This window comes from Ambystoma mexicanum, chromosome 2p (assembly GCF_040938575.1).
Source record: "Ambystoma mexicanum isolate Mex_15411 chromosome 2p, UKY_AmexF1_1, whole genome shotgun sequence".
Classification (NCBI taxonomy): domain Eukaryota; kingdom Metazoa; phylum Chordata; class Amphibia; order Caudata; family Ambystomatidae; genus Ambystoma; species Ambystoma mexicanum.
In genome coordinates, this window is record NC_090923.1 from 1,313,619,205 (window position 1) to 1,313,631,731 (window position 12,527).

A 12,527-nucleotide genomic window follows, 5' to 3' on the forward strand; every position below is an offset into this window, starting at 1 on the left:
ACTGACTCTGTCCCTAGTGCTGTAAGCACTGGAGTTTTCAGTGTCCCTAGTGAACATCAGGAAAGTGAAACGGCCTCGTTGGAGCAATCTGGGGTGTCTCCAGAAAGTTTAGTGTCATGCCTAATAAACAAAGAAGGTGTCGGTCACTCTGGACTCATGCTCAATGCCCCCATAATTTCACAAAAGTCAACTCTGACGACACGGGCTGGTAGTGCTTTGAGCAAAGCCCCTGAAGGGCTAAAAATGACCGATGTAGACTTGAAACGAACGTCTTCTAGCGATTTTTGCACTACTTCAACACGGTCTCCTAATGATAAGCTTGCTCGCGCTATCGCCCAAAACAAGATAGCACAAGATACTTCTTTGCTGCAGCTTTCGATCAATGACCATCTGAAGTGCAGTGCCAGTCCGTCTTGCCCGCCGCAGAAAAAGCAGGTGCTTTTGTCTTCCATCATGTCAGCGCCGCCATCACCAAAATCACGACTGGAACTCTCTGGAGTGCAGGACCAAGGGTTAGCTCATCACTCTCTAGGCATGGTGAACTCATCTGAAGACAACAGCTTCACAAAAAGGCACAACGCAATTGATATCCTGCTAAAAAAGAATGCCCCATCAATAGCGCCAGTCACCCCTGCAAAAAGCACAACTTCTGTGAATGAGTCCTTACTTATTCAAACTCCGGGTAAAGACTCTTTGAAAACACCGACCTCAAAAATAAACTTGTCTGCAGGTGTAGCCATTCAACTACACAATAACGTTCTCGCTGCATCATCTCAGGTGATGATTCCGTTCGTAAAGCTCTATGAGACTTTAAACGAGACTATAAGAGACCAAGGTGCTCTCATTCTGAATCTTTCGACGAAATTGGATCAAATAGAGTCTTTCACCAAGCTCATCCAACTCGATGTTCAAGCTGGTAAAGACACAAGTTCATTCTGGCAATCTCGTCTTAATGATCTAGTGACCCTGCAACAAGAGCGACATGACTTACAGCTAAAATGTCTTTTAGAGGTGCTGTCCGAACTAGTACCTCTGTTAAAGTCAGGTCATAGTCCTAACCGGCCCAAATCTGATGTACAATGTTTCGCCCCATTACAAAACTCTGAGCAGGGGTCCAGGACTACGATGCAGACTATTGAACAATTGGACGCAACGACAGGCCAAACGGTTGGTGCAATACGCAAATCGACGAGCTGTCACAGCGCTAAACCATCGTCTGTGGTCTGTGATGCTAATTCATCTGATTGCGTCCTCTTACATGTCTCCTCTGACATAGGCATACCATTAGGGGCTGCAATGGTACCCTCAGCTGATGTTACTCAGGCACACAAAGCAACAACACAAGCTCTTTCTCAGGATGGTGCGCCGTCCACATTTGGCATCTTTGTAGGCACGGCAAAATCTTTTGCACCGAATGGTACTGCCAAGTTGAAGGAGAAAGTGAAGCCCAACAAAATGACGTCTACAACCAAGAAAACAAAACTAGCAACTCATGCTGTAACAAAGAGCTTTATAAGAAACTTGTCGACTCCACCAAGGCCGGGGCTGTTCAAGCGCCCATCGAATGGAGCAAAGGTGCCCCCCTCATCACAGCATAATGCACCATCTCTATCATTGAACCATGGTGTCAAGCGTAGACGTTTAAATTCGAGTGACAGCACTTTAGCCAGTATGGTGGCAGCTGACGTTCATGATTTGTGTGACATTTCTATATATTCCCATCGTAGCGACGAGGAGTCATTGCAACACTCTATTGAAGAACAGCCACTGGATATAAATCTGCCTATGAAATTTGACAATACTAGACTAAGCTGCCCGCCCTCAGAGTGGCAAGTAGTCCAAGGTCGCCGTGCCTCCACTATGAAAAAGGAAGTTCTGTCTTCAAAGGTCATTTCTTCAAAACTGAACCCAAAATTCACAACTAATCAACATAGTAAACAGCGCTGCTCCCCACCGAGGTCACAGGACGAGCTGCTGCACCGCACAAAGGATAACAGGTGTAAGTTGAGACTGCAAAACATACTTAAGGATGATAATGATCTGAATCTCAACCGTGCAAATGTTCTGCGGTTATTTAAGCACATTCCACCTCTTCGACTGATTGATTCAGATGATATTAAAATAGTCAAGTATGTGACAGAAAGCGCCTCTGATGCGGTGCTCCTTCATATTGATGCCGCTGGGGTACGTAACACTCTTCTCAAGGCAGCTGAAGATTTTCTGCTATTCGGCTTTGACATCTCAGTTGAACCAGACGTGGCCAGGAGAAGCTCAAATCCGGTGCAGACAATTTATGGCTCAAAATCGAAAAAACAAACAGTTGTGACATCTGTTCGCCACAGTATGACTTCTGAAATACGTCAAGAAGACTCTCGTCGGTCCGAGAAACAGCTGGGGCGGCAGAGACAGCCGAAGCAGGAATAGCCATGATTGGATTCGCAGGAATCAATCTGCTCGATCCTATCATGGAATACTCGTGGCTCTCAACATTTGTTTCAGGACTTTGACATTCCATTGGACGATGTGTTTGTAATTTGTCTGCAGGAGACTTGGTTAGTTGATGCGCCAATCAGAGATGGTTTCAATATTTTTATCAATCCTGCAATACAAAATACTCAGGGCCGACCCTCGGCAGGACTCTTAACAATGGTTTGAATCTCACGAGTATGGTCTACTCCTATTTGTCTTATTCGTAATCCCTACGTCCAAGGTTTAATTATGCAAGCATGTTCAGATACTCTAAATACAGTTGCAACTCTGTTGATCATAAATTGTTACTGGGGAAGCGAAAGCAGTGTTGGAGGTTCACTGTAGGTCCCCATGGAAAGAGAAGGTGGTGCAGGTGAGTAACCGATAGAAAGTGAAAGAAGAGTAGAGTGATTTGGAATCCGGCCAAAATAAATGTTACAGAGTTTACCACAGCAATCAGCTGTTTAATGGAAGAGGCTGCCATGCAACACAATAACTTGAGCATTATATGCTGTGGTGACCTCAATGGCTCGTGGTTTAAATACGATCTCCCCAATCAAGCTTACAGCCAGATTCCATATGTAGAGTTAGGCGAGAAAGAACAACGTTGGTCAGATATTATGGAGACGTTTGACTGCGTTTTGTTGAACGGCAATGTGCGTGGCGATATTCCAGCTCAGGCCACTTGGCATCGTGAATCCACGCACAGTACAATTGATTATTTCTGGGTGTCTAGTAACCTGGGGTCAAAGATTCTGACACTGCAATCACTGACAACGACTAAGAGCGATCATTCGCTGTTGAAAGTGAAATGTCTTCTGGCGGTGTCTGATACTTTGTCCCCATACCCAGCAGCAGTTGAAGTAAACATGGGTGGAAATCGATTGAGACTGAGCGCAAATGAGATCCGTGCCCTAACGGCTATTCTAGGTGATTTGACTGACGCTGTGGAAAACATTCCACTGCTACAGAATCATATCACCTCGATCAAAGACAGCGCTCAGCAATATAAGCTGCACACCCACCCTTTTAGTAAATTGCTGGATGATAATAAGAAAGTTCTAAGAAAAGATGTCCGTAAAATAAAAATGCAAAAAAATGTATCACCTAAGACAATGTTGGAGAAAGTGAAGGCCAGACGAGCTATTTATAGAAACTGGTTGAAATCCCACAAAGCGATTGTAGAACAGGATTCTGCCGAGATTATGATGAAACTGATGGTTACTAAGAACACACGCGACATCTGGCGAATATTAAATAAGGGCCCCTTCAACGGTTCCAATTCTACGCAGAACACAATTTCTGGGGATACCTGGTGTAAACACTTTGGGTCAGTGTTCAATAGCCAGCTGAAGGTTCCTAAATGGAAATCAGTGGCTAGATTGGGTTCGTGGGATGTCCAGATGTCGCTGTCGGACATCATTGACACTATTAAGGCACTAAAAAATTCTCGTGCTGCTGGTCCGGATATGATAAGTAATGTCAGACTAAAAAAAAATCCAGAGATCTGGGCACCTTTCATTGAGTGTTTGTTTCACAAAATCGCAAAATCCAAGTGCTTGCCTAAATCGTGGCTAACAGCAATCGTAATTCCAATCCATAAGAAAGGCTGTTGGGACGCACCTGAAAATTATCGTCCCATTGCCCTATTGGACACTATTGGAAAACTCTTTGGTTCCAATTTGAGATGTAAATTGGTGAGTTGGGCTAAAAAGGCGGGAATCCTTGACATCCGGCAAACTGGATTTTCAAAGGGTACAGGTGTGGAAGTCAACCTTTCGATTTTGACAGCTATGAAATATCATGCATTACAGAGTAAAACCAAATTGCATTTAGCCTTTATAGACATGAGGCAAGCTTTTGATGGAGTCAACCGGCAGATGCTATGGGCCAAACTAATGAAATGGAAATGTCCTATGGCCCTTCTCAACCCAATAATGGCACTACATACGGAGACCTCTTTTAGAGTACGCCTTAACAAACAAGGCATATTATCTGACAGCATTCCAACGACAAGGGGTGTCAAGCAAGGCTGCCCATTGGCCGCGGATTTGTTCAAACTATTTTTGGCAGATCTCCCATTATTCTTGGAGCAAGCACACTGTTTCCCTCCACGTCTAAACGGAACTCCAGTTCGGTATATTGCGTATGCTGACGATCTCGTTCTGATTGACAGAACACAAATCGGCCTTCAACGTCTGCTAAGTTGCCTGCATGAATATATAGTTGCAAATGAATTGGCCATTAACACAGATAAAACTAAAATTGTGTCGATTGGTTCATTAACGAGTAGAAGAGATCGTGCATTTAAATGGGCGGTAGGTGGTCAACAATTAATGTCCGTTAATTCGATTCGCTATCTAGGCATCGAATTCAACAGTTCAATCGGGGAAGTCCAATGGCTAAATGCGTTGAAACTGAAAGCAGTAAGACTGGCACTGCAAGCAGCCCTGATCAATAAAAACTTTGGTAAATTTTCATTATCCCCGGTGATAATGTTTTACCGTCAAAAGGTTGTTCCTATTTTAACGTTTGGTGCAGAGGCGGGATGGAACATCAGTGAACAAAATTGGAATACTGTAGAGGGTCTTTTTTGGAAACGGGTTTTTAATCTCCCAAATTGTATTCCAATTATTGCAATACGCCACAAACTTTTGTTAAATTCTCTTTTCTCAAATGTGGTTTGGAAGTCCATCTCACTTTGGCGCAAGATGAGAGAAGTGGGTGGTGCGCCAGCATATAGAATATTTACCGCCTCCGACGATTCGAAAATTAGTAACCTGTTGGCACAATGGAGCTCAAGAGTGCAAGAAAAGATTGCAGCAGCCGACATTAATTATTTCAACCTGTTCTCACGCCCAAAAGTGGCAAAAAGAAAATTTGAATCTTGGGCATGGATCATAAATGTGGAAAGATACTCAAATCTTGAACTTTCCAATAAGTTAGGTAATGCTCAAAAAAAATTAAACTGTCAACAACCTTACCTCCTGCAGTGCTACAATCGCCATTATCGGGAACAATTTCTTCGTTTCCGCTTAAATACGTTGAATACGAAAGAAATTCTTTTCCAAAGAAGGCAGCCTGCTATAAACAACAATCTATGCCGTTTCTGTGAGGAATCGGTTGAATCATTGAAACACCTGATTATAAGCTGTCCAGCAATTGTTAATTTACGTTCTGTCCACCTAGGCGAATATGCCCCACTAAATGATGATATGATCACCTGGTGGTGCCTGATATCCTCAGGCCAAAACATTAAACATGTTTGTGCGGTTGTAAATTTGATGAACGCTCTCTTGAGATGTCCCCCGTAATCAAGAGGTTTGCTAGGTTGATGCTCGAAGTGTGTAACTGTTTAACTGATAAGTCGAATGTTTAATTGACTTTGTCTGTCTGTTTGCTTGACTATTAAGTGCCTTATATGTTACGATGTTGCGTAGAAGAACTTTGTGGCAAGCATAACAAGACATAATGATGATGTTGATAACAATGATATGTATTGGACGTTTAGACGATTTGAAACAAAAGTCTTCTTTTCTTTTCTTATTTCCATCTTGGTGTTGGAAAGAGAAAGGAGAAGAAACTGTAGCTTTTCAATAAAAATAAAAAAATAAAAATTATTTTGGCATTTGTTTTTCTTGACCTTTAGATGCACAGATTCAAGACGAGTAACGAACGATCCATCTGATACGTGCACACAAGAATACACGCTACTTTTCAATGACCAGCATTAACCACAGCTTCAGGTCAGCCTCTTCTTTTAGTACTTTTACTGTCTATACACTGTCTACCACGTAGGCTTTAGGAACATGATGCGAGAGAACTTGACATATTTTTCGGGTTCTACTCTTGTTTCCTCCCTAGAAAAGCGATGCGAATATCGGGCCCTTTGCACCTGATTGCATTCAAGCTAGTTGACACCATAATACTCCAATCCAGCCGAGCTGAGATTTGTCTCCAGGCACTTCTTCTATTACTCCATTTGAGGTAAATTTACCCTCCATGGTGTGGGGCACATTACCCAGATCTGGTGATGTTATTACACCGCATTATGTTTCTTTGCTTGTTTCTATCAATAAGTCTTGGTCTATATATACTATCTGTTCCTCTGACTCAATTTAACTATACACAGACTTAAGCACTTTTTATTTTTTGGATTATGGGCACACACTTCTGCCAGAAGCACTATTCTCTAGAACTTGACTTTTTTCTGGCTTTGGGTGTTAATCTCCGCTTTTCTTCCCTATCCTTAGCAGAGTTATTGATCACTTTTGTTCAAGACTTGAGTTTCTCTTCTTTTTTTACATTTATTTCCGACAGGAATTGAAATGTTTTTAATCTTTCATCAGCCATCTACGGGTGGCTTTTTAACTTGATTTTTTTGCCCTTTCCCTTTACCCATTTCTGTTTTTTTCATAGGGGTTAAAAACCGTATACATCTGACTTTTGGTCCTGAGGAAGGTGTTTTCTGTTTAGACCTCTACGCCGAAACGTATTTGACCACACCTGACTGACCTCTTTGGCTGACAGCGGTGGCCACTGTGCCTATATGCATTAGGCCAGTTCACACATACGTAGACCTGAGCAGCTCTGTAAGAAGCGGTTGGCAAGCGTGAATGTATAAACCAAGCTTACACTAGCCATACATCTCCACACCCCACTAGGAATTATAATTGTTTCTTTCGTTCCTTGGTTTTCCTTGGAATGTACACAGGTGGACTCCCATAAATAAAACAGGGTGAAAACTAAATAACTTTATAATATGTTTCTGCCTATAAGGATAGAATTCATGTCCTGTGATATTTAGAATTGTTTTGTTTAAATGTAAAGTCTTTTTTTCAGTGGTTTGTCCTTTTGAATTGTTTAATTTTTTGTATATTTTCTTTACTTTACCTGTTTCCAATTATTATTGTTTTTTTACGGTGCATGATTTATTCTGATGCCGTTAACATGATTATAATATGGAATGTATTCAAAATTGAACCTGCTTCCAGATAATATTTTGTTAAATGACATTGAGGCTCATGCACAAAAGATTGTTTTATGTTTTTCATTAAAATAACGAGAAATACTAATTTCTGTATGATCAAGATTCTGCATTGTGTCAAATGTATATCTTCAAAGCAATGATCTTCTGATAACATTAATGACATAATTATATGCAAAGAAGAGGTTAAACACACATAACTTAGGAGCAATAGATTTAGTCTGTGGTAATCCTTGTTTAAAACAGTTTAACACACAAACTGAGGTTAGATAAAATAAGGTGAGCATCGGTAATGGATATACCGCATCACCATTACTTTATTCCCTGTGGGGACACAATTTTGTGATTTTTGGAACCACTGACCCACCATGAACACTATATAAGAAACATGAGGAGCTAGGTCTATGGTAGTAATCAGGGTTCATAAACCAGACGCTTAATTGAATCACCAAGTAGCATTGGGTTAATTGGTGCAGAATTCAAGAATCTGGGTAAGCTGGTGTTACTAGAGAAGACCTACTGTAAACAGGTAGTCAGTACATATTTTCAGGGCACTAAAGCCACAATCTAAATGGCAAGTGAACAAGCTGTTCTCCCATGTTCAATTTTTGGTTCCTGATATTGTGTGTAAAACAATTACATCAAGACAACCACCATCTTCCTAAGAACCTCTCTGACAATCTAAGTCTTATAAAAATCCTATTCTAATGCATTTTTTCTGTACATTTGTATCCTAGAATGCTTGGCCACTGACATGTTTTGCAATTTGATAATTGTAGGTGTCTACCTTTCTGCAAGATCTACACAATATTTTAATTTAAATATCAGTAATGTCTGTCCTGTAATAATGGATTGTTTGCTCTTCAAGGAAACTTATATCTTTTAGCTTTAGATGCAGCAATAACATACGTTGAGGACACCCCAGTGTTTGTCTCTGAAGTTGTCTGACTGCAGAGACAATTAACTTGACTGCAATAGGAGCAAAATAGAAAAACACCCAACATACAAAGAGTCTGGAAAAAGGTGTTCAATTAAGCAGGGAATAAATTCTTTGAAACCAAAATGGAAACGCCTGTTTTCATGGGTCAGCAGAGAAAATCGTAATCAGACATGCAGAAAAAATGCACAGAAGACCAGGTTTGGTTGTGCACCATATTACTATCTTTGCAATTTTGTAATTGGTCATATCGCAATACTATTCCAGCATGCTGTGGATGGAAGGAGGACATAAAAGTAATAACCACGTACATTCCGTTGTGCAGAGAGCATGTGAAGTGCAAATGAAAGTAAAGGTTTAGGAGGAAGGCATATAGGATATGAGTAACATTTAATTTAAAACCCATGATATGGCCTATAGCATTTTAAAATCAAAACACTCAGGTTAAATCATCAATAAGATACTATGAGCAATTTCATAATACATATTAAAAAATGAGAATAAACTGCCAACAAGTTCTGAACATAATGTAACCTTTTTCATGAAATCACACTATATTACCTTGGCATATGTGCTAGCTCTTGCGCCGGTTCAGCCAGTGTTCGTGTGTATGATGAAGGGAACCAACCTCTTCTATTTAGGGAGAATATCAGATATAATATTGTCATACAATTTAGTTTAATTATAAATGTTCTTAAAAGCAAAAATAGAAAACATGACAAAGTGCTTCAGTTGTTGGGTTGATTAAATCTGTACATTGCTTTATCAATCCTAATTATGAAACTATTTTAAACACTATGCAAGAAACACAACTTACAAACGAAACACAATCTTAAGAAAGCAATAAAGGACAAGAGCACTATTTTCAATTTACACCAGCAGATTGCAGACAAAGTAGTAGAAGAGAAATTATTTAGTTCTAAACCAGTCTTGCTATGCTTTGTCATCTAATTCAGTTAACTGTTTCCTCCATTAAATACAAGGCAAAGTTATAAACAGAGTGGTCATTTTACTACTCCTGCCCTTGGAAACCCTTCTCCAACTGTAGGAAAATAGAAGATTGAGGACCACAAATATGCCTCAGACAGTTCGATACTTGAAAGGAATGGTCAGCCCCTGCTTTTAGCGATGCTTTGAAATGTATTTTTTCACTGAGCATCACATACACTTCGAAGACTTGTCACTGGACCCACAAGTATTTGCCACGATCATTGAGTGATAATGTTATCTCTGATGTGAACTTGTTAAGGTTGAATTCCTAGACAGCATCAATCCGGAGCACACGCCCCTGCTCAAGACGTGTGCGGTCACTGGAGCAAAATGTACTTTCAGCGCATTTACTTATGTGTCATCACGCAAATTCAGAAGAGGCTCTATCTAGTACAGCATATCAACACTATTTCTCAATACTATATTTTCTAGAATAATTAAAGCAGTTGATCTGGTAATGTCATTTAGGGTTTGTATCAACATTTAATTTTAGAAATACAACTAGCCCACCGGGCATCACAATAAGGAAATATTTAGTTAATATAACCTGAGGAGAGGAGCATTACTGGTCGGGTAATGTCCCCGGGACCGTAGTTAAGCATTAAGCTACCAGACCGTTAATGTCCCCTGTCCCTCTGAGGGTTATATTGCACGTTGTACCGGAGAACTAATTGCAATTTTTCTCAACTCGAGAAAAAAAAGCAAAAAAAAAAATGTACGCCACGGATCGGGGAGAAGGGACTACAAATAGTCCCTTCTCCCTTTCCGTGACAGCCATTAAAATCAATGTGAAAAAAAAGAAAGAAATGACCACCATGGAAGGGGCGTAGAGACATGTTGTCCCTTCTCCCTTTCTATGGTGGCCACTTGCAGAAAGAACTCTGGACCGGCGGTGCTCGGATCCTTCTTGGCGAGGGAAGGCTCGGGTGAGGGCCAATGAGCTTGCTTTTTACAAGCTAATTGGCGCTTGCCGGATAATAATACATCATTTGTTTTCCATACTTTCGATTCCAAAACCACCCTATTCCAAAAAGTAAATTTCCATCCAAAATATTTGCCATATTAATGTCAATATATCTCATTTATTTTACATGTATTTATATACAGGAGGAACAATGCTCTTTTGATCACAAAAGAACATACAATAGATAAGAAATCAGATTTGACGGGAAGCGGTGAGCTTCTTACAATGGGGTGAGTTTGAGGGACATTCTGACCAGGTTGTGGAAGGGAGTAAATGAAACAGTCACCGGGGACAATACATATAAATAAGTAGAAATACATAGATTAAGGGCAAAAGGGCAATGCACATTTTTAAGTGGAGGTAGGCAGTACGGCAAGCTGTGCTCAGGATGTGACCATGATGGGTGAAGTGCTAGAGTGTAGGCAGAGAAACCGAGGAATAGGGGCAGGTTATAGTTGACGGAAAAATGAGAGCTGGCAGGCAGTTGAGAGGTAGGTTAAGAGGGTAACTCTGAGGCGTGGAGGTAGGCTTTTAGTTTGGTTTTGAATTAATGCATGTGGACTGTTTCTCGGATGTCCGGGGGAAAGGAATTCCATGCAAGTGGAGCAAAAAGAGAAGCAGCGGAAGCAGGAGGAAGCACAGGGAGGGCGAGGAGCCACAACGGTAGTCGAGGAGACACATCAGAGATTACGAGAAGGCTTGTAGAGTTGGACAGAGGAGGATACACAGGTGCCTTACTAGGGATACATTTGTCAACCAGGAGAAGAAATTTAAATCTGGCCCTGTTTTGCATCATCAACCATCCAGCCGGTGATGGTATGAGGAAGTAGATGTGAAGTGAGGGAGTTCAAAGAGTCCTGGTAGCAAAGTTAATGATTTTGTCAGGAGGACAGAAACCATAGTTGGGGAGACCAAAAAGGATGCTGGCACAGTAGTCTAGTGTAGAGAAGATAAGAGCGGTTGAGAGATGGTTGGTGGTGTTGTAAGGAAGGAGGTACCCGATTTACCTAATATTTAGGAGTTTGAGGCAAGCTGCTATTCCAGTTTTGGAGATGAAAGTAGAGAAAGTGTGAGAAGGGTCATAGAGGTGTCTAGTTGAAGAAGAGTAGGGGAGGAGTGTCAGGTGGGAGCTGGATAGGCAGAGGAAGAGATGAGAGAGCTTTGGCAGAGAGGAAGAGCACCTCAGTTTCAGTAGAGTTTAACATCAGCGAGTGTGAAGTTATCTAATATTTAGAGGAGTGAGTTGAGTGGTGTTGCAGGAGGCAGGATTGGTGAGGTGCAAGGTAGGTGCAAGGCAGGATTCAATCCAGGCAAGGCGAATTCCAAGAAGAATATTAAGGCGATCAGAGTGATCGACAGAGTCAAAGGCAGCAGACAGGTCAAGGAGAATTAGTATAGAGAATAATTGGAGTACTTAACAGAGGCGATAAAGTTGGACACATTCATGAGAGCAGTTTCTGTGGAGCCACAGGCTGTGGAGTCATAGGAGTGGAAACCTGCTTGTAGGGTGTCTCGAAGTTTTGGGAAAACCTAAGAAATTAGTAAGAGGGTTGAACACAACTCTTTCAAGCACTTTAGAGTAATGCAGAAGGAGAGAGACAGCATGAAAGTTTGCTTGTAGGTTCAGGTCAGCCCCTTGCTTTTTTTAGGAGAGGGATGAGAGTGGCTGATTTGAAAACAAAGGGTGTCAACTCCCGGTGAACCCTCCCGGTTCTCCTCCTCACCTGTGTCTTCAATAGTGCTGTCATATGTCTCTGACTCCTTCTTGCGAGTAGGTCTTCCAAGTTCCCTGGACTTTTTATCTTTTTTGTGATGTAGATAGGGACGAGCTCCTTCGGAGGCCACCTTGACCTGAAGGGTAACCAGGACCAGGGGAACCCTGAGGAGCAAGCTCCCAAAATTCAGGGAAAAAGTTGCTTAGGCGTAAAAAACCCTGAGTGGCCAAGTTCTGAGAATGCCTTGTTGTGGTTTGCAGATGAAGGAAGATTCTTGCACTTAGAGTCTTTGTAATTATCAAAAAAGGTCAGTGGGGTAGATGGAGGAAGTTGAAGTATAAACTTGACGGAGGATAACAGGCTGGACAACTGAACTTTAATGCGAAGATCAAAGGGAGAAGGCGTCCAGGAAAACAGGAAGCGGAAAAGTACTGATTGAAGGGAGCGCTGAAAGGGTATAGTACT

At 41.4% G+C, this 12,527-nt stretch overlaps 1 protein-coding gene across 1 annotated transcript in view; it reads right to left on the bottom strand.

Annotated features, from left to right (window-relative positions):
* BAIAP2L1 (BAR/IMD domain containing adaptor protein 2 like 1) overlaps positions 1-12,527 on the bottom strand; it is a 1,517,181-nt gene that overhangs the window by 324,552 nt on the left and 1,180,102 nt on the right. The window contains exon 11 of the mRNA XM_069645654.1: positions 8,955-9,026. Coding sequence (XP_069501755.1) covers positions 8,955-9,026 — 72 coding nt within the window. The remainder of the gene's footprint in view (positions 1-8,954; positions 9,027-12,527) is intronic.